Genomic DNA, 20,154 nt, shown 5'->3' on the forward strand with positions numbered 1-20,154 from the left:
ATCCTCACCCATGTCTATGCCAAATCTACCTGCTCTTGCACCGAGCATCCATCCTATTGCCAAGGCTATGCAACAAGGCAGTCCAGGAAAAAGGGGTTCTTTGGATGAATCTTATGACATGCAAAGTAGCTTCCATGCATTCTCTTCGTCTCCTATCAAACAATCCCCATTACAACATTAACAATAAAAAAGACTTGTATTATTTGTAATTAAATTTATTTTAATTTAAACAAAAACGAGGTTATTCCAAGTTTTTTTTTTATCTTTACTATTACAACTAACTCTATAATACAATAATTTTTGTTGCGATAAAAGAGAAGTGATTTTTTTTTTTGAAAAAAAAAAAATCTAAAAAAAAAAATCTAAATTGGTTTATATGAGAAAATAATTTAAAGACTTTGGAAAGGCTTTAAATGATTTAATCAACCTCCTCAATAGAAGGTCCGTCGGTCTCATCAGTGGAACCAGCGGGGGCACCGGGGAAACCACCGGGAGCGGCACCGGGAGCAGCACCAGGAGCACCTTCAGCACCACCGTTTTGTTGATAGAACTTCATCATGATGGGGTTAACGATTTCCTCGAGTTCCTTTTGCTTGGACTCGTATTCCTCCTTGGAAGCTTCGTGGGATTCATCTAACCACTTGATAGCTTCATCAGAAGCAACCTTAACCTTCTCCTTATCTTCAGCGGGGAGAGCACCACCAACCTTCTCATCTTGGAGAGTGTTACGGAGGTTATAGGCATAAGATTCAAGACCGTTCTTGGCTTGGATACGGGCAGCAGCCTCCTCATCTTCAGCCTTGTACTTCTCAGCATCGTTGACCATACGTTCAATATCTTCCTTGGAAAGACGACCCTTATCGTTGGTGATGGTAATCTTGTTGGACTTACCGGTGGTCTTATCGAGAGCAGAGACGTTTAAGATACCGTTAGCATCAACATCGAAAGTGACCTCAACTTGAGGAACACCACGAGGAGCAGGGGGGATACCGGTCAACTCGAACTTACCGAGAATGTTGTTATCCTTAGTACGGGCACGCTCACCTTCGAAGACTTGAATGAGGACACCAGGTTGGTTATCAGCATAGGTGGAGAAAATCTCGGACTTCTTGGTAGGGACAGTAGTGTTACGCTTGATAAGAGCAGTCATGACACCACCAGCAGTCTCAATACCGAGAGAGAGAGGAGCAACATCCAAAAGGAGGAGATCTTGGGTCTTCTCGGAGGTATCACCGGAAAGAATGGCAGCTTGGACAGCGGCACCATAGGCAACAGCCTCATCAGGGTTGATGGACTTGTTGGGTTCCTTACCGTTGAAGAAATCAGAGACCATCTTTTGGACCTTGGGGATACGAGTAGAACCACCAACGAGGACAATATCGTGGACGGAGGCCTTATCGATCTTGGAATCACGGAGAACCTTCTCAACGGGGTCCATGGTGTTACGGAAAAGATCTTGGTTCAATTCCTCGAAACGAGCACGAGTCAAAGAGGTATAGAAATCAACACCTTCGAAGAGAGAATCAATTTCGATGGTGGTTTGAGCAGCAGAAGACAAAGTACGCTTAGCACGTTCACATGCGGTACGGAGACGACGGATGGCACGAGCGTTACCAGTGATGTCCTTCTTGAACTTACGCTTGAATTCTTGCATGAAGTGGGTGACGAGACGGTTATCGAAATCTTCACCACCTAAATGGGTATCACCAGCAGTGGCCTTAACTTCGAAGATACCATCTTCAATGGTCAAGAGAGAAACATCGAAGGTTCCTCCACCCAAATCGAAGATCAAAACGTTACGTTCACCTTCAACCTTCTTGTCCAAACCATAAGCAATGGCAGCGGCAGTAGGTTCGTTGATGATACGTTGAACGTTCATACCGGAAATCAAACCAGCATCCTTGGTAGCTTGACGTTGACCTTGAAGAAAAAAAAGTTAAGGTTAAAATTCAAACTCCTTAATATAAACAAAGTAGAATTCAAAAGAAAACGAAGGAAGAAATAATAATAAAACTATCCCCGAATCCCTTTTTATAACTAATGTATAGACACTTACTATCGTTGAAATAGGCAGGGACGGTGATGACAGCGTTCTTGACAACAGTACCGAGATAAGCTTCAGCGGTTTCCTTCATCTTGACGAGGATCATGGCAGAGATTTCTTCGGGAGTGAAGGTCTTGGTCTCACCCTTATATTCGACTTGGATGACAGGCTTAAGATCCTTGTCAACAATCTTGAAGGGCCAGTGCTTCATATCAGCTTGGACCTCGGCATCAGCGAAACGACGACCGATCAAACGCTTAGCATCGAAAACGGTGTTGTAAGGGTTCATGGCGACTTGGTTCTTGGCGGCATCACCAATGAGACGTTCAGAGTCGGTGAAACCAACATAAGAAGGGGTAGTACGGTTACCTTGATCGTTAGCAATGATCTCAACACGATCGTTTTGCCAGACAGCAACACAAGAGTAGCTATGATTTTTAAGACGAATTAATATTTTTGGTTTCAGACGCGTGCTTAAAGGTGTATTCAACTTACGTAGTACCCAAATCAATACCAACTTATCGAACGAACAAAAAAAGAAATAGCTTAAATTAGTAACATGTTCTCGGTTGGTTTTCTCGATATACAACTTACCAGATTTTCCTTCAGACATATTTAAAAAAAAAGTTTTAAGTTAAAGAAAAGAAAAACTTTGAGAAAGCCAGGGAAAGTCTATTATAAAAAAAAATCCACAAAAAAAATTTGTGACAAGTTTGGAATATAAAAGAAAGTGGTGGAATATTTCTTACTGTTACTGGATCTTAAAAAAAAATTTATTTTTTAAATAGGGGGAGGGGGGGAGAGAGAAAAAAAAATAGATTATGATTGGTGTTTTAGTTGCCAATCTTTGCAACCTCACAAATGTTACAGGCCTTTCCTTCAAATGCTGGCTTATAGGATGCCTTACAGTAACAACATTCAACCTTGGGTGAGCCACGATAAATGGGTTCGAAACTTGATGCACAGACATCAAAGGGATTGTATTGATCATAATCAAATGCAAGCTCGTCGTGTAATGTACGCTCACATACAGATTGAATTTTACGTGCCTGAATATTTATGTAAACAAATAAATAACAAATAAAACAATTACAAACTCAATAAATCTTACCTCATCAGCAACAGTTCGAGGTGGTGCAAGCTCAAGTAATCTAGACGCGAATTGTGATGCTGTGCTGAAATTCTTGGTTCTAAATGCTTGCTTTGTAGCTTGACGTAATGCTAACTGCATGTGTGGTGTTTGTAAATGACAATGTGCGAAATAAGCCGCCAATTCTAAAGCACGCTTCATGTCTTCAGGTGTTTGGCCTGTGATAGATCTACGCTTTTGCTCCATTGAAAGACCTAAAAGGTACTCGCGACAGATATCAATCAATTGGACCAATTCAGTGGCCTCACCTTCATTGGATGTTACAGTAAAGAGCACAGAGTGCAGAAGAAGTTTGAAATGTTGAGCTGCTGCAACAAGTTTACCAGATGTGAAAAGACGATAAGCTTGTTGTAATTGAGTAGTAACAATTGTTTGGAAATTGTAAACGGCAACAGGTAAAGTGTTACGGGGCGAAGATGTATCAGGGTTACGACGAAGATTATAATTGACACTAGGTGTGTTAGGAATACCAGAAACGGATACATGAGATGCTTGATAAATGGCAAGGAAATGAGATTTAAGAGGTTCGAACTTGATGATACCCTTTTGACGGTTCAAGATTTGCATAGCGCTATCAAATGCGCCAGCGGCAATATGATCAGCTGCTACACCAGAGTTTTGAGCCCATAAACTATTTTCGCTGACTCCCTCAGAGGGAGCAACAAATTCAGCGGTCTCCTTTGCTGCGACATGTCCCATCTCTGCATCTAACTCAGCCTTAATATCGTCATCATCATCCCATCCACCGTCACCATTCAAATCATCCTCATCATCACCGCCAGGGTTACCGCCTAACAAATCGTCATTAATATCACGAGTTGCAGCCTTTGAGGATGGATTGATTCCGAGGTCATCATCATCTCCCCAATCACCACCGGCTTCTTCAATATTATCAATTTGATCGTCATAGTTAAATCCAGCAGCATTCAAGCTACTGACATTAGCATTAGAACCTTGTTGTTGCTGCTGTTGTTGCTGTTGTTGAGCAAATGCACCTTCAAAGAAACTCTTTGAAACAGTCAAAAGAGGCCAGTTGGGATCTTCAAGTTGACTGCTGGGTTTAGGAGTTGCGGGTAATTGATCAGGCATTTCGGGCATTTCAATTTCATCCTCAGTCTTTCCAGCAGCTGCCAAGATAGCTTCAGCTTGTTCAGTCAAACCATGAGTCTTGGCTGTCATGTATGCTAAAGGCAATTGTCCAACATCCTTTAATAATTGAATACGTTCCTCGACATCACCAAGATAAACAGCATTTTGGAATCTCATGAGAGGATCCTTTTGAAGTTGAGAGATTTCCAACATTTTGCGAAGATTGGTTTCGTTACCTTGCAAAAGATACAAGAAGGAAAGCTTATCCATCTTCTTAGTACGTTGATAAGATAATTCGACAATCTAGAGGGGAAAAAAAAGAGAGACTATCAGAATTCCTATTATTTGTAAAAAATCGGTTTATGTTGCTTACCTTGTAATTACCGTGGCGCAAAGCTTCGGCACCCAACTTGGACCAGTAATCGGGCTTATTCATAGACTTTGCAGTCTCGAGGGCAACATCCAGGTTTCCACACTCAAGAGCAAGTTCGAAACGAGTCTTATCATCTCTAACAAAATGCAAGGCAATCTCGGGGTATCCCTTCTTTTGAAGATAGGCAATAATGGATTGACCGACCAAATTTGAGGTACGGATGATGTGCAGCACTTCTTCGTATTGCTTCTTGACAAGAGCCAACTTGAAACGATACTCAGTGGGGTCAATAGTGATTTCACGGACCTTACCATCACGATCAAGAGCATAAATCTTCTTTCCCTTAATTCTGGTCAAGTAGATGGGTTGATCCAACGTACGCACAATACCATTATCTCCTTGAGGTAAAGCATACTTGATATGGTTCAAAGTACAATAGATCAATACACCGGAATCATCCCATGTAGCACTCTTGATACGAATTGTTTCATGGATTTGACTGCTTTGCTTCAAATCCTTGGTGGCAATAGTAATAGTGTGTTTACTTAAAAGAGCAATCATGGACATATCGGCGGACCAAACAACATACTTTACAGAGGCGACGGCCAATTCAGCAATCACTCTGCGTTGTTGGATATCGAAAAGAATGACAGAGGTAGGAGTGGCCATCAAAAGGGATCCGGGGCCGGCAAAGTAAATATCGGTGACAGGACCAGGAGTCTTGAAGGACTTGGTTTCTTTGTTTGAAAGATCGCGAATTTGAATAACTTGGTTTGTCTTATCAAATACAGCAAATCGATTACGGGCAATGAAAAGAGCAGCATGGCCTGTACCCTTCATGGATTCATCAGAAGGTTCTTGAAGAGTACCACCCAAGTTCTTGGGAAGACGATATAATTCATAAGAGCCACCTTCAAAGGGAGAGGTTAACAAAACGGCTCTTTCGGCAGGATTATAAGATAAAGTACGAGGTGCAACGAATTGAGATCCTAACTTGCGAACTGACATGACTTCTTGATCAGCAGTACTGGGGAAGTCATGAATATGCAAAATACTGTGCTTGATATAATAAAGCTCGTTGTTATGAACTTGGAATGCAGGACGCTCACGCTCAAGCTTGAAAACAATCAAACCACTATCATGACCAGCAGCAAATAAGTTGAGTTCGGGATGGGAAGTCAATACCCAGAAACGATCATGATCTCTTCTAAATGTGGCAACAGCAGTACGTTTAGTCAGATCCCAAACACGAATAGTTTTATCTTCACTGTCAGACAAAATTAAATCTTGACGAGGGTGGAAAATAGCACTAGAAACATTGTTGTAATGGCCGCGACAACTATCCACTTCCCATGCCTTTGTGTCTATAAATGCATTTTTTTTTTAGTCGGTTATTGTAGTATGTATCGACAAATTGAGTTCTCACCATTCATTCTCCAAAGTTTAACTTGACGGTCGTCACCAGCAGAAATGATCAAGGGAAGGGTAGGATGGAAAGATGCCCAATTGACACCATGATCGTGACCTTCCAAAACATACTTAACCATAACATCTGTTGTTCCAAACATATCGCCGCCAGGTCCAGGTCTACCCATATCGTCCATAGTCATGGCAGAAGGAGCTTGGGACTTCTTACGCAAACCTTTTACGAATATTAGAAAAACTACAGATAACCTCTAAATTGTTTTCTAAAAAAATTAAATTACCAGTGATGTCCCAGACACGAACGGTTTGATCCATAGAAGCAGAAACAATAAGATCGGTTTTAGGGTGGAATTGAGCACACATGACATAATGGTTATGGCCTGTCAATATAGCAATACAGGCTCTTGATTGCCAATTCCAAATACGAATCGTTTGATCGTCAGAGGCAGAAATAATCCAAGGTAATTCGTTATGGAAAAATACGGTTCGAACGTAATCGAGATGACCGTTTAAAGTGAATAAACAACGACGGGTTTTGTAGTTCCAAACCTTGATTTTGTAATCATCACCACCAGAAACAAATAGAGGTTGTGTAGGATGAAAAGAAATACCTCTAACAGGTCCTAATATCAAGTGTTACCAACTTGCACTTTTTTTTTTTTTTGGAGGGGTCAAAGTCTTACCATCATGTTCTTCAAAGCGTTCGAGCAATGTTCCCATTCTATAGTCCCAGAGTTGAATACAACCATTATGTAAGGAAGCTAAAATCCAAGGACGTTTAGGGTGAAAAGCAACGCCTTTGACGCGATTGCTTTTAGATTCAAACTAATATAAATCATCATCCCGGGTGTAAGTCAGATGAAAATATAATATTAAACTTTCAAGTAAGTTACCTTTGTAAGCATCTGCATTTTAAAATATCAATGTTTCTTTTTTTTCAAAAAAGTAAATCTAATCTATAAGACTTTTTAACACCACTATTACCGCGTGTGTAAAGCTGTTAGGTTTGGTAACTTACCCAACGGTATCGTTTATAATGTTCTTTTTTTTTCCTTCTATATTATCTGTTCAGTTAGTATCATTTAGTTAGTGTCGTTTTTGTGCATTTGGGTTGGGCAAGTGTGTATTTACTTTTTTTTTTCAAAAAAAAGGAACAACAAAAATGGAAGCCTTTCAAATGGGAAAGTATGAAGTTTTAAGAGATGAACAAGTGAAAAACGAAAAATAAGTTACGGAGCTATAATGTGAATTTACCAAGTACTTTTTTCCCAAGTTGGGCCAATCACTATTTGCCTGATTTTTCCTGCCTGAGTGACGTGTCAAGCTTCTCTTTTTTTTTTTTACATAACTTTAAAAAATGCATATAGTTTGATTTATTAAATGTGATATTCTGGTATTGTTTGTAATTTAAATAAGGCATAGTTCCATAGGGGTTGAAAGAAAGAGAGAGAAAAGATATGTCAGCAACACTATTTCAATAAAGGGCAAGCGCGTCTTTTATGCCCATATTTTCCACACCAAACGCTATCATGTATGTTTGTTATTATCACAAATAGTTAAGTTTTTTGTTGTATAATTACCATTGTCCACCCTCCAAATTTAGAGGCTTGACTGAGTATAATGGGTTATTATCTTTTGTTGTATCGATTGAACAGACAATAGATGGTATTGACTCTGTCATACCGAATGAAGCTATAGCAATAGGTGGCATGCAAGAAGAGGTTTGCAAAAATAAAAGGTAAAAGGAAGAGGAACAAGAATCAAAGAAGAAAAAAAAAGTTTTTATGTGTAATTAAAAAAAAAACTGTCAATTAGCAACAAGTTTATATCCTGCAATCATGCCCTTCTCTCTTGAGACCAAGCTCCCCTTAAAAATAATAGTGATGATAATAAGCACTAAGGAAAGTATGTGGCGTTTTTCTGTTTTTATATATGAACTAGAACCTAGATTGGTTTATTAGATTATATACATACTAGTTAGGCAAAACTAGAGTAAGAAGGGAGATGATGTTGCTGTGGCGAATAATGTCTTGAATGTTTAGAGGTAGTTTGCTGATCATGTTCCCTTGTTCTTTTATTTGAGCTCCTTGCTGAAGGCATAGGTGATCCTGGAATATTTTGTTTATTTATGCTGATTGGTCTACCAGATAAAAATGAGGCCAGTAATTCAAGCTGTCTCATGGCCATAGATTCGTCTGGTGAGTTCTTTGCATTAGTCACCACACGAAAATCATTTAGTCTTTCAAAAGGTGGATCATCTAGTTTCATATAGGCAAATTGATCGTTCAGATTGTGTAACGTCCTTTGACCCAAATAATTTGAATCAGCCAACGCTGCCGAGTATTCGTCTTCGTCATCAAATGCGTACTGTCTAAAAGTAATCGGTATCTGGTTATTTTGTTGAAGCATGGCCAAATTCCCTGCAAAGATTGATAGGTGGTGAACTAATTTGATTAGCTCATCAACTGTCGCTTTGATTTCAATACGATTTACAGAATGTGCAAATTGGTCAAAAATCATGAGATATCCCGACCACGTTAAAGGTAAGTCAATCATCTTCAATTCCATAATACCATAATGTCTAGTGATACGCGGTATGATTCTTTGGATAAATTTATCCGTGATACTTTTGTCCGCTATTGGGAACAATAAATCGCCATTATTCCACACTTCCGGACTTTTATACACAATTTCACGTAGCTTGCTGTTACTATCTCCTAATGCAAGCAGGTCTTTCAGCCCAAGATGACATATCAGCCTAATAATAACGTCTTCTGGAAAATCCAAAAGACTCATATCTTTGGTTTAGAATCTAAAGAAAAAAATAAAGGAAAAGAATAAAGAAGGAAAAAAATATAAAAAAAAGGACAAAAATCAACAACAAAAAATTAGATGCTGGTGACACAGTGAACATTTCAAACCAAACAACAGCCTTTCTAAAGATTCGACAGTCACTGAAACAGTAAATGTTGTGTGTTTTGACAAAAAGAAAAGAACTTCTTTGTCCTTATAGTCTGAGAAGTATGCATAATGGGTATGGGAAAAAGCAAGTTAGATTTATAGTAACGAGAACATCCGAATTATTTTCTTTCAAACTCGAAAAAAGCACACATGCACCCGGATATACCAATATAGCGTATCTTTGTTTGATTTTGATATTTAGCTTGTTATGTTGGCAGAGTAATGATGTAGTTTCTTTACTATTTCGGAAAAGAAGAAAATTCATCTGTCCTATGAGATACTTCTTATTTTCTCTAAATAATCATCATAGCAAACAAAGGCACGGTGACCTAAGCTTAAAAAATCATGTGTAACCATCGGATACTCACGAGCCAACATGGCAAAATAAACTATCTTCTGAGTCGTGTCGAAACATGTATCATCCTAGTAGTTTCGACAGTCCAGCGGGTGAATATTGTCGGGATTTGGAATCACACCCTTCCTACTTAAATAGAATAGTAAAGAATACTTGTTGTAAATACGTAAGCATATGTTACAACTATATTTTGACTTGTAGATCATACTCCGAAAGAAAAAATCAACTGATTTGGCTATAAAGTAATCCATCTTTTCCTACAAAAAAATTCTAAAGTAATCCATGTAATTCGCAAATGCAGCTTTCTCGATGTATAATTGAAACAAAGTTTTCTATATCAAGAGCCAAAAATATGATAGGAGGTTCTATTATGCTTTAGTGAAGCATCATCACTTGATAAAAGAAGACATATTGTCTTCTATACTTGACGGTGCATGTAATGATGTTTGTTTTAGTGGTATTTGTTGGCTTTGCCCTCATTCGAAATGCCAAATTATGAATTGCTTTAAACGAACTACAATCTAAGTATTCTTTCGAAGGAATATCTGTCACAAATTAGCTGAAATGTTGCAAAAACCAGAACACTATAGTTATGATTCGACCATATTTGACAGACAATTTGTTTGTACATTAACCGATTGATTAAATCTTGTAACCAGCGACTTTTTTTACACTTTTATTGATCAGGAGATAACCAAAAGCAGCTACCTTTTATTGTAACCGACAATATCCACCCGTACTGTATAATTTTTTTATATTTATGTAAGCCATTAATATCGTTCCTGGTTTAAATAAGGCAGCTGACCAATGTCACTGTTACATGACCTAGTCCAAATTTAGTTGCACTGTGCAGCTAATCGATAAAAACATCCTCTTTTAAACACATGTTTTCTTTGTGCCATCATTGTAACCGCTAAACAAGAATATTTGGAAATGACTGAGATGCCCATCCCTCCGAAGATACGAAAATAAACAACCAAGCTTCTTTGGCTACCTCATCGCTGAACATTTTATATCACTTACTTCCTTCTGTGTTATAGAGATAGTTAAAAGCCTTTGTGTCTGACAGCTGTCTTATACGCTCTTTTTAATTAATCAACGTCAGAAATACATTTGTTTTTACGTCATATTTAAAGCAATGTTACTTGCAAGAAATAAATTTCGATTTCATTTGCTTACAGCAGGTAAAGAGCGGCATATAAAGCTGCGTCCGAGATTTTTTAGTTCCTTTTGAACTATGGATCTACCATGACTATTAAATAAACAAAAAGCCTATAGGTACATCAAATGAATATCTTAATATGTAACATCCATATTTTATCTCACATCTAGTAGTGATCCAAACTTTAAAAAGATCAATTGCGTAATTGTTTTTCATTTCGCTAAAAAACCGAAAAAAAAAAATATAAAATGCTTGTGCGCGATTTACAAACTGAACAATTGACGTTTGACAAAACGTTGCTCTTTGGTTGCACAAACGTTTATCTAAGGAACATGACGAACGATGTGGAGCAGTATAACAAGTGGAGAGGAGTGAAGGAGATAGAAAAAGAAGTGGCGTCTTTTGGGAAAGACTTTCAGTCATATTTGATCGCGCATTATCTAACCTTTGAGCTCGATTTATCTGTCATGGATAACAAAGTAGTAATGTCCTGCAATTTGGAGGGTGATGTACTGGTGTCATAAACGCAGCAAATCCAAAAGTTCTCAATAACATGCAGCAGTATACTCAGATTCTTAGGTGTGATAAAGGAATGAAGCGATGCTTATGAGTTTAGCACAGTAACTCGGCCAATCTCTAACATGGTACGTAAATGACGGCCAAGTTCTTGCGGAAATGTCAAGACCTCCGTACTTTTTTATATCACTTTACATAAATCCCAGTCAAGACCAGGCAGACGGTTTGGTCACACACATTTACAGTGTCCTAGCTGCCATTTACAGTCTGTTCATCAACTGAGTGCCCAAAACCCAAAAACCCAATCTGAGAGGTCATCATCATATAGTAAGATTAGCCGTAGCAAGAATCGCAATATGTCTTTTTCATTTTTAAAAAGAAAGAACTAATAACTTGGTGTTTTTGGAAAAGATAACATGGCATGTCAATCCACGTGATCATTTTTATTAGATTCATGTCTAGACCATTACATGATTCTTAACAGACGTTTAAAAATTACGAAGGTCTAGACGTAATCTTTTGGTAGATTTGATAAGCGCCCTTATTCTAGTCAATTAACTTTAAATGATCCTCTCCTCACATACGTAATTAGCGCCGTATCTCCATTTGCCCAACGGTACGGGTGATAGACCTCAGTTCATAAATGTCACTCAAATCGATAATACACCCCCCTTCCATCCTAATTTACTTTTTACTGTGCAATGTTTATAAACATTCTATGTTTTTATTAAGTATGTGCCACACTATGCTACAACAATCCAATCCTTGACCTTTTCCAAATCCTTATTTTCCACAGAGCAAGATTCAAACTCCACATGATTATCAATATGATCAAACTTAAAATCTTCTCCTTCATAGCCCAAGAAAGCTTCCTGTTCATCACCCTCTTGTTGTTCAACTCTAGCAGTACGTGTACCACGAAGACGATTCCTACAGATTTATCTTTCAAATTAGTCCCTCCAAAGGAAAAAAAAAAAACCCATCCCAATCCATGATGACTTACAGTTCACTTTCAAGCATGAATTTGATCTTTTCAGTGGGTAAAGCAGTAATCATATCCGACTTATTACAAGCAATCAAAACAGGTGTACGTTGCTTTTGAACAACTTGCTTTGCTAAAACATCATACAAGTATTCTGCAACAGGTCGGATCTGTCTGCTCAAGGTCGTGCTGTCTACAACAAATACAATGGATCGTGTCACGGGTAAGAAGTCTGCAAATCGATAGCGAACACGATCATGACCTGGCATGTCGACAAGCTCGAATAACTAGAAAGAAATGTCACATGTGAGCATAGTTAAGTTACATTGTATTTATCTCATAAGAAGGATACACACCTTGTTGGCAATAGTAACTTGACCTTCATTTTCCTTCATGGAGGAAACAGTAGGACGCATTTGCCCATATTTTAACTATTCGTTCGAGTAAGTGGATGATGGGTGAAAAAAGAAGACGCCATGATACTTTACCATTATATACATTGCTGTTTTACCAGCATCGCTGACACCTAGTAATAATATGGTATTTTTATTTTGTTTCTTTGTAAAGAGTGAAAGTCCAATAACTATAAACAAAAAGTTGAGTCAATGGGGGTGTCTACGACACATACTATCTGTCATTCTACCTGTGACTAAAATAAGAACAGTGACAGCAACAATTGCTTTTATCAGTAATGAGTTATCCATTTGTATTGTTTATTTTTTATAAAGTCAAGAAGGCCCACAATTGTAAATGTTTTTTTTAAAAAAAAATGTTTGGGACGTGTGTGTGCCAAAAAGTACAGCCAATAAAATTGGTACGAGTAAATGTATGCCGGAGTTCCCTTTGTGATGCACAACTCAAACTTTATTATTATAGTTTAGAAGGACTCTTCCAAACAGCTTGTCTCTTTTCTTTGAAGGCAAGTACGCCTTCTGCTAAATTATAGCCTGATCGCCAAGCAGTGGCCTCAGATGATTCAAGCCAATTTTCGGTAGCATCTGTTACTGAACCGAGTTCAAGCGCCAATAGAAGACCTTGCTTTGTCAATGAAACAGCGTCAGGTGAACTAGATATAGAAATGAGTATTTTTCATAAGATGACACTGTAGCTATCTGGATTTTTTTTTTTTTACTTTGCGGCAATTTGTTTTGCATAAACCATAGCAGCATCGACTACATTCGCATCATTAGGGATCACTTCATTCACAAGACCGTATACTTTGGCTTCTTGTGTGGTAAATATACGGCCGGTCAAGACTAATTCAGAGGCAATTTGATAACTGACAGACCGAGCAAGACGTGCTAGTCCACCGGCAGCAATCACCACGCCTCGTTTGACCTCGGGAAATCCAAATTTTGATTTCTCAGTGGCTACCACAATATTACATGCAACCAGGATTTCCATCCCACCTCCCAAAGCATACCCATTTACTGCTGCAATCACTGGTTTACGGGATGTTCGACGGTTGGCCATACCGGCAAAACCCGTAGGTGGCATGGTCGCTAGACTGACAGTAGCATCATTCTCTTTTTTATCGTCGGCTACACTAACAAGATCCATACCAGCACAAAACGATTTATCACCAGTACCTGTCAACTAGGATATATAGGTTTAAGAATAAACGGGGCGTGTGCTTATATTAAAAAAAAAAAGAGAGAGGGGGGACACTTACAACAATGCACCAAACCTGATCCTGTTGTTCAGCCCAGTTAAATACGTGATGTAACTCCCAATTGGCGCTTGAACTCAGGGCATTATATTGTTTGGGTCTATTGATCGTGACCAATAAAATGTTTGGTTCTGGCATCGTCAGAAGGACATATTCTGTCTTTGGAAATTGGAGTGTAAGTGACATGGCTATGATGTATGAAAGAAGAAGAACAAGAAATAGAAAGACGAAGTAAGGTTTGTATCATTTATAAAATGTGAGAAAAATTCCCAAGTTAGTCATACGTTTTACCCACCGAATTGAACTAGCGCCAATATATGCAAAAAAGAGAAATAGAGAGAGTGAGAGGGAGAAGGTAAGTGCAATTTATTTGAAATGATAATAAAAAGAGGAGGAAGACTATTTACAGCATTATTAAATGATTTTTTCAATTAGCCATGACGAGGTTATCATTGTTTTCAGGATCCTTCTTCTTTGTAACGGTGGATGAAAGTGGAGAGGGTTGATGGATATGGGATTTCACGAGTTTCTTATTTTCAGGACTACTGGGAGGAGAAATGCGAATGGGAGTGGAGGTAGGCTGCAAATATTGCAATCGAGGAGATTGAGAGGGACTGATGATACCAGTGTTTCCAGGATCCATCTTTAAAGAAACTCGGCCACGCGAACGATCTTCATATAATGTCATTATGTTTCCATGGTCACCTACCCTGTACGATACAGAGAAGGGATCAATCCATAATACAAAGTCACGAGGTAAATGTGTGTGAATCAATTTTGAAGAACATGCAGCTTTATCGCAAGCTAATTTTTTATTAGGGAGAGACAAATTCCTTTGTGGGGGGCGGTTTTGCAAATAAAAAAAAAAAGCATGAAAAAAAACACAAAAAAAACTTTACCTGTTAATATAACCGGATCTAATTCTCCATTGAAATTAGAAATCGCCCTATAACCATTGCCTCGATAAGGTTGTTGTGAATCCCAATGGTCTGTGAACCGTTGCTTTAACAATTCTCCAAGTCTTTCTTTAAATGTTGAAATAACATTTAAATCTACTTTACTTTGTAACAGTCTGCCCAAAAACTCTACTGCTTGTGCAATTTCAATATGCATTTTATTAATGGGTAAATAATAATAAAAAAAAAGATGAGAATAAAAAATAAAAAATAAAATAAAAAAAAAAGTCTCTATATATATTTTCGGGTCATTTCGTTGCTCCTTCTCTCTCTCTCTATCTCTCTCTCTCTAATTAACTTATTCATGACGCAGACATATTTAGGGCTCCGTAATTATTATTTGTTTTTAGCATTTATATCAGTTTTAATCTTTTTGCCAACGTCAAGGATAGAATAGCAAATACAGCCAAACTTAGCACAATCCAAAAGAAATAAATCAAGTTATCATAGTCTTTTCCTGGTACCTTTACATTCATACCTAACAACGGGAAAAAAGTCAATAAATACATCACATGACACGCAAAAAAGAAAAACTCACCCCATAAACCAGTAACCAAATTCATTGGTAATAGTACGGTTGCAAATATGGTCAATCTACCAATGACATGATTTGTGGAATTTGAAGTCTGGGTTAATTCAATAGAGATACGTGCTAAATAATTCGATTCAGATCTAGCCAATACCGTCTCGTAATGGTTCAAATTCTGAAGCATGGTTAGAATATGATCTTGCACATCACCCAAGTATAAGCCAACATCAGGGTATATTTTAGTGACATTGGGATCATTCGACACGAGCTCGCCTTCCGTTGTTCTTTCTTCGATACGCTTCATCAAGCCTCTCACCACTTCCACTTTGGTGCCTAGTAAACGCACCATCTGAATCACCTTCTTTCGACATGTGCCGATACGTAACACCATATCAGACTGATCGGACTTATACAGTAACACTAAATCATCAATCGAGTCAACCTCGGATTCAATCTGTTGAATCATGGGTGCAAAACTATCAGTGATTTCATCCATAATAGCATAGTTAATCCAGTCTGGCACCACTTCGATATAATCCTGTAACTGACTGACTCGCTGCTGCACATGTCGTACATGTGGCACGTGATCGAAGTGAAACTGAAAATACATAGTTTTGTGTCAGCCAATGTGGGATGGGGAGGAGCAGTTTTATGATTACACTTACTGTCAAAATATGCTTTTTCGTCACAATATTGTAAAATGTCACTGGTCTCAATTGTTGCGCATCGTGTAAAAATGCGCGATAACATACAAACATGTAATGGCGAAAAACATCACACTTCTCCCGAATCTCATGTGACATGATGTCTTCTGTAGTTAACGGATGGATATTAAATACCTTTTTATTTGTAAATAGAGCATATTAGTTTTTTTTTATATATAAATATACATGTATATTTTTTTTTCATTTAAAAGATAATGACCTCCTTACTTTGCTGATGGCTTTCATTTCCTCATTTGTCGGGCATGTAATATCAATCCAATAATTCTCTTTTAGTAACAAATCTTCTAATGACATATGAGGCAATTTTAAATCTGAAAGGTATTTGCCCTTGATACACCCAGTGTCTATATGATAGTAAATAAATCGATCTTCCAGCGGTAACATTGACAACTTCTTTTGTTGGTGATGATGATTATGGGAATCATCTCGACTGTTGTCTCCATACAGGCTCAACAATTTTTCTCGTGTGCCGCCATAATAAAGATGTTGCTTGGGTAACGGCGAATGGGCTGGACTTTGGGTGATTTCAGTAAACAATGAAAGTGCGCTCAAGTTTAATCCATCCATAGAGCTTCCACAGCTATCTCTTTTGGTCATACGATGTTGTGCCTTCATATCTTCTTCTCCTCCTTGTGGATCCAATGTGATACTGCTAGATGAAGGTCTACCATTGGGTGGGAAACAGATATCTTGTTCCAATGTTCGATTGGTATCGAATAGTTTTTCTAAATCTTTGGGTTCTGTGATTAATAAGACACTGTTTCGTTGTTCTGTATCACTTTGTATGACCCGTAAACTAGTCATTTCATTATTATTGTTAGGAGGAGAGGATTCAGTGTAATGAGGTGGAAAATAAGGATAGTTATTTGGTTCCATAAGAATTAAATAAGATGAATGAAGAGCATTGGCAAGTCCCTTTATTTTTCTGCTTGTAATTTATATCATATAAAAAAAAAAGAAAGGAGTGTTGTAGGGGATATATGTTTATGAATAGGAGAAATGAAATACATATTATCTTTTTGACTTACAATAAAATCTATCTCTCCCCCTTTCTTCTTTGTATATATTCTTTTTTGCATAATCAATCATTCATTTTTAACCAATTAGATGAAATAGCGTGCAATTTTCTTTATTTTCAAATTTTAGGGGCTTTATTTATTTCGTTTAGTTACCCTATCGAGAGTAGAAGGGATTGTCAATGGACGCCTCGATTACTTGCTGCCCTAAGTTTTTGAGAGTTCTGAGCCACCATATCGATAATCACTTACTGCAGCAAATCCAAACAAGTGACACCATTTGACAACTTCATGTGTGAGCTTGCAGCAGTGGTAGTAAATAGCCAGAGAAGATTTAACTATTAGAGAAAACTTTCCTTTTATTGTATCTTTCTGAAGTCACGTACATTAGTTCTCTTATGCCCACGTGTCTAGAAGTTGCAATAAAGCGGGATCGTTAATAACAGAAGATGTTGCTACAAGAATCTCTCTCTCTCTGTGTGTGTGTGTGTGTGTGTGTGTGTGAAGCTGGGAGACAAACTTCTCGACGTTGCCCATTATATGATGAATATGTGTTCATCACGCATTCGAACTTTATGTTACATTTAAAGACATGTTACATTTAAAGACACCTTTTTTATAATTAGAATTATTACTAATGGCATATTTTCACTCATTAGCACATATCACTGATGTGAAATTTCATCCTAATATTCAAAAATATTTACACGACGACCTCCCAAAGCTATATGATAGCCTAGAAATTTGAGTGGTGTGAAAATGTATTGGTATCATAATAACACCTCTATCTGCCGTATGATTAATCATGTCATTATTCAACTGCGGATACATGACTTGTGTAACATGTACGCTCAGCCGTTATGGGGCATTGTTAAAACAAATAAAGCTCTGTAGAATAGAGAGGCAAAGTTGGCTAATGTCATTAAAGGAACCGAAAATATCCCAATGGAACATTTATTTAACATTCATAAAAGCTTAAGAAAGCAAATGCTTTTGTACTGCATAAAAGATTTACATGTGGGCGGTTTGGAGGTAAATGTGTAAAAATAAATCTCATTGGCACTGTGTCACCTATTAGCTTAAAATTTAATTTATAATTCAATCTTAGCGCTACTTTTTCATTTGACAAGTCCCAATCACCTTAAACCATCCAATCATGTTCCAACACAAATCGTCACTTTGGTAACTTGTATATATAATCCGCATTTTTACGCTTTTCAGTTTTTACTTTTTTTTTTTTATTATTATTATTCCTCAATCTAAAAAACATGGTTAGAAAGACATTCTTATTCGCTGCTATCGCCGCCACTTTCTCTGCACTTACACACTCTGTCTTGGCCGACGAAGCCAGTGATGTCCTCACCTTGTCTGACAAGAACTTTGACAAAGAAGTACTTGACCAAGACTTGATGTTGGTTGAATTCTTTGCCCCTTGGTGTGGTCATTGTAAAGCCCTTGGTGAGTTTGATTTCTCTATTTATTACCACCTCATTGTAACTAAACATACTTTCCTCATGTAGCTCCTGAATACGAAATTGCCGCCACTACACTCAAGGACAAGGAGATCAAGATTGCCAAGGTCGATTGTACCGAAAACCAAGACCTTTGTCAAAAGTACGATGTCCGTGGTTACCCTACCCTCAAGGTCTTCAGAAATGGTGAGACCTCTGATTATAAGGGTGCTCGTAAGGCTGATGGTATCGTCAGCTATATGCAAAAGTAAGTTTTATAATGAGCCAAGACGCGTTTTTTTTTTCTTTGTGTGTGTGTGTGTCTGTGTGTGTATATGGTAATAGATGTGTGGAGCCGATCACTTATACATTTATCTTAGGCAAGCTTCCCCTCCCGTTACTCAATTGGATGCCACCAACTTTGGTGATTTCTCTACCTCTGACCGTGTTGTTATCGTTGGTTTTGCCAAGGATGAAGCATCCAAGGAAGCTTTGACCGCTGTTGCCAACAAGCTTCGTGATGATTACCTCTTTGGTATTGTTACTGATGAAGCTTTAGCCAAGGAACAAAATGTTTCTGAATTCCCTGCCCTTGTTGTGTACAAGCAATTCGATGAAGGACGTAATGATTTAGCTGGTGAATTCAAGGCTGAAGAGATTGAAGAGTTCATCAAGACCAACTCTGTTCCTATCTTGGACGCCATTGATGCTTCCAACTTCCAATCCTATGCCGAATCAGGACTTCCTCTTGCCTATATCTTCCATGATGATTTAGAGGTCGCCAAAAAGTTGATTGAGATGGCTACACCTTTAGCTCAAAAGTACAAGGGAAAGATTAACTTTGTTCATATTGATGCCAACAAGTTTGGTTCCCATGCTTCCAACTTGGGTCTTAAGGAACAATGGCCTGCTTTTGCTATTCAACATTTAGACTCCGGAGCCAAGTTCCCTCTTGAACAAACCAAGGATGTCAGCTTTGAAAACTTGGAACCTTTCCTTGATGATTATGTTCATGGTAAGATCAAGGCTACCATCAAATCTGCCGAACCTCCCGTTGATAACAAGGGACCTGTCAAGGTGGTTGTGGCTGACGAGTTCAAGGATATTGTACTTGATAAGTCCAAGGATGTATTTGTTGAAGTCTATGCTCCCTGGTGTGGTCACTGTAAGCGTTTAGAGCCTATCTGGACCCAATTGGGTGAGGCCGTGGCTGCTCAAGATGATTCCATCGTGATTGCTAAATTAGATGGTACCGAGAACGATATTCCCGAAGAAGCTGGCTTTGATGTCTCTGGCTTCCCTACCCTCAAGTTCTTCAAGGCTGGTACTAACGAAATGATCGATTATGATGGTGATCGTTCTGTTGAGGATCTTACCGACTTCATTAGCAAGCATAGCTCCAAGAACACAAAGATCGTCATTGCTCCTGAAGCTGCTGAAGAAGAAAAGATCCAAGAAAAGGAACCTGTTGCCACTCACGACGAATTGTAAATTTTTCTTTCCTTTGTTATTCCCCCCACCACTCTTTTTTTGACGCATAAACCTTCACATCAGAAATAAAGCATTTATTATACATGAAAAAAAAAAAAAGTTGTAAATTTTTAATTATTGTTCAATGTTGTACAAGAGGTTTATTTTAGGTTACAAAATAGAGAAGTTTAACAAATATAGAAATGAAACAGGTGTAATGCTTTTTGCCCGCTTTTTTTGGTTTTTTTTTTGGTCTTTCTTTTTTTTTGCATAATTTCATT

At 38.0% G+C, this 20,154-nt stretch overlaps 8 protein-coding genes across 8 annotated transcripts; 1 reads left to right on the top strand and 7 right to left on the bottom strand.

Annotated features, from left to right (window-relative positions):
• Positions 1-418: 418 nt before the first annotated feature.
• EV154DRAFT_504988 (70 kDa heat shock protein 3) lies at positions 419-2,657 on the bottom strand (the record flags this gene model as incomplete). The annotated part of the gene is made up of 4 exons (XM_051601125.1): positions 419-1,920; positions 2,057-2,472; positions 2,540-2,561; positions 2,639-2,657. 4 exons carry the CDS (start codon positions 2,655-2,657, stop codon positions 419-421), a joined length of 1,959 nt encoding a protein of 652 aa, XP_051458810.1.
• Positions 2,658-2,795: 138 nt separating this feature from the next.
• EV154DRAFT_462696 (coatomer protein alpha subunit) lies at positions 2,796-7,299 on the bottom strand. The gene is made up of 9 exons (XM_051597600.1): positions 7,213-7,299; positions 7,100-7,145; positions 6,975-7,037; positions 6,765-6,906; positions 6,363-6,704; positions 6,083-6,298; positions 4,657-6,020; positions 3,156-4,586; positions 2,796-3,093 (listed from the first exon to the last, which is right to left on the bottom strand). The coding sequence occupies exons 3-9, from the start codon at positions 6,990-6,992 to the stop codon at positions 2,878-2,880; spliced, it is 3,729 nt and encodes a 1,242-aa protein (XP_051458811.1). The 5' UTR covers positions 6,993-7,037; positions 7,100-7,145; positions 7,213-7,299; the 3' UTR covers positions 2,796-2,877.
• A 564-nt stretch (positions 7,300-7,863) lies between these two features.
• EV154DRAFT_192868 (uncharacterized protein) lies at positions 7,864-8,919 on the bottom strand. The gene has a single exon (XM_051594296.1). The coding sequence runs from the start codon at positions 8,875-8,877 to the stop codon at positions 8,059-8,061; it is 819 nt and encodes a 272-aa protein (XP_051458812.1). The 5' UTR covers positions 8,878-8,919; the 3' UTR covers positions 7,864-8,058.
• A 2,852-nt stretch (positions 8,920-11,771) lies between these two features.
• Positions 11,772-12,809, bottom strand: EV154DRAFT_504995 (signal recognition particle receptor subunit beta; the record flags this gene model as incomplete). The annotated part of the gene is made up of 5 exons (XM_051601126.1): positions 12,701-12,809; positions 12,546-12,640; positions 12,414-12,488; positions 12,079-12,344; positions 11,772-12,005 (listed from the first exon to the last, which is right to left on the bottom strand). Coding segments are annotated over exons 1-5 (679 nt in total), but the record flags the coding sequence as incomplete, so codon positions are not given.
• Positions 12,810-14,199, bottom strand: EV154DRAFT_504996 (ClpP/crotonase-like domain-containing protein). The gene is made up of 4 exons (XM_051601127.1): positions 14,134-14,199; positions 13,730-14,030; positions 13,190-13,653; positions 12,810-13,123 (listed from the first exon to the last, which is right to left on the bottom strand). Exons 2-4 carry the CDS (start codon positions 13,910-13,912, stop codon positions 12,928-12,930), a joined length of 843 nt encoding a protein of 280 aa, XP_051458814.1. The 5' UTR covers positions 13,913-14,030; positions 14,134-14,199; the 3' UTR covers positions 12,810-12,927.
• On the bottom strand, positions 14,069-14,909 carry EV154DRAFT_504999 (BTG family-domain-containing protein). The gene is made up of 2 exons (XM_051601128.1): positions 14,610-14,909; positions 14,069-14,559 (listed from the first exon to the last, which is right to left on the bottom strand). Exons 1-2 carry the CDS (start codon positions 14,837-14,839, stop codon positions 14,154-14,156), a joined length of 636 nt encoding a protein of 211 aa, XP_051458815.1. The 5' UTR covers positions 14,840-14,909; the 3' UTR covers positions 14,069-14,153.
• Positions 14,910-15,035: 126 nt separating this feature from the next.
• EV154DRAFT_480347 (uncharacterized protein) lies at positions 15,036-17,245 on the bottom strand (the record flags this gene model as incomplete). Its single annotated transcript, XM_051598324.1, has 5 exons — positions 15,036-15,160; positions 15,221-15,809; positions 15,877-16,050; positions 16,144-16,864; positions 17,205-17,245. The coding sequence occupies 5 exons, from the start codon at positions 17,243-17,245 to the stop codon at positions 15,036-15,038; spliced, it is 1,650 nt and encodes a 549-aa protein (XP_051458816.1).
• A 918-nt stretch (positions 17,246-18,163) lies between these two features.
• On the top strand, positions 18,164-19,993 carry EV154DRAFT_505004 (thioredoxin-like protein). The gene is made up of 3 exons (XM_051601129.1): positions 18,164-18,410; positions 18,473-18,671; positions 18,784-19,993. Exons 1-3 carry the CDS (start codon positions 18,221-18,223, stop codon positions 19,892-19,894), a joined length of 1,500 nt encoding a protein of 499 aa, XP_051458817.1. The 5' UTR covers positions 18,164-18,220; the 3' UTR covers positions 19,895-19,993.
• The last annotated feature ends 161 nt before the right edge of the window (positions 19,994-20,154 follow it).

This window comes from Mucor mucedo, assembly GCF_025094135.1.
Source record: "Mucor mucedo strain NRRL 3635 chromosome Unknown EV154scaffold_34, whole genome shotgun sequence".
NCBI lineage: Eukaryota > Fungi > Mucoromycota > Mucoromycetes > Mucorales > Mucoraceae > Mucor > Mucor mucedo.

What these genes read in the sequence shown, in the direction of transcription:
- EV154DRAFT_504996 (XM_051601127.1), bottom strand. Translation starts at nt 13,912, where the DNA reads ATGTCACTTACACTCCAATTTCCAAAGACAGAATATGTCCTTCTGACG. An exon ending in ATCAGGTTTGGTGCATTGTT is followed by an intron (nt 13,654 to 13,729) that starts GTAAGTGTCCCC and finishes TATATATCCTAG; the next exon opens with TTGACAGGTACTGGTGATAA. An exon ending in GCAAAACAAATTGCCGCAAA is followed by an intron (nt 13,124 to 13,189) that starts GTAAAAAAAAAA and finishes TTCTATATCTAG; the next exon opens with TTCACCTGACGCTGTTTCAT.
- EV154DRAFT_462696 (XM_051597600.1), bottom strand. An exon ending in ACGCTTTGAAGAACATGATG is followed by an intron (nt 6,705 to 6,764) that starts GTAAGACTTTGA and finishes ACTTGATATTAG; the next exon opens with GACCTGTTAGAGGTATTTCT. An exon ending in CTCGAACTGTTGCTGATGAG is followed by an intron (nt 3,094 to 3,155) that starts GTAAGATTTATT and finishes ATAAATATTCAG; the next exon opens with GCACGTAAAATTCAATCTGT.
- EV154DRAFT_192868 (XM_051594296.1), bottom strand. Translation starts at nt 8,877, where the DNA reads ATGAGTCTTTTGGATTTTCCAGAAGACGTTATTATTAGGCTGATATGT.
- EV154DRAFT_504999 (XM_051601128.1), bottom strand. Translation starts at nt 14,839, where the DNA reads ATGCATATTGAAATTGCACAAGCAGTAGAGTTTTTGGGCAGACTGTTA. An exon ending in ACAGGTAAAGTTTTTTTTGT is followed by an intron (nt 14,560 to 14,609) that starts GTTTTTTTTCAT and finishes CCCCCCACAAAG; the next exon opens with GAATTTGTCTCTCCCTAATA.
- EV154DRAFT_505004 (XM_051601129.1), top strand. Translation starts at nt 18,221, where the DNA reads ATGGTTAGAAAGACATTCTTATTCGCTGCTATCGCCGCCACTTTCTCT. An exon ending in TGGTCATTGTAAAGCCCTTG is followed by an intron (nt 18,411 to 18,472) that starts GTGAGTTTGATT and finishes TTCCTCATGTAG; the next exon opens with CTCCTGAATACGAAATTGCC. An exon ending in ATCGTCAGCTATATGCAAAA is followed by an intron (nt 18,672 to 18,783) that starts GTAAGTTTTATA and finishes CATTTATCTTAG; the next exon opens with GCAAGCTTCCCCTCCCGTTA.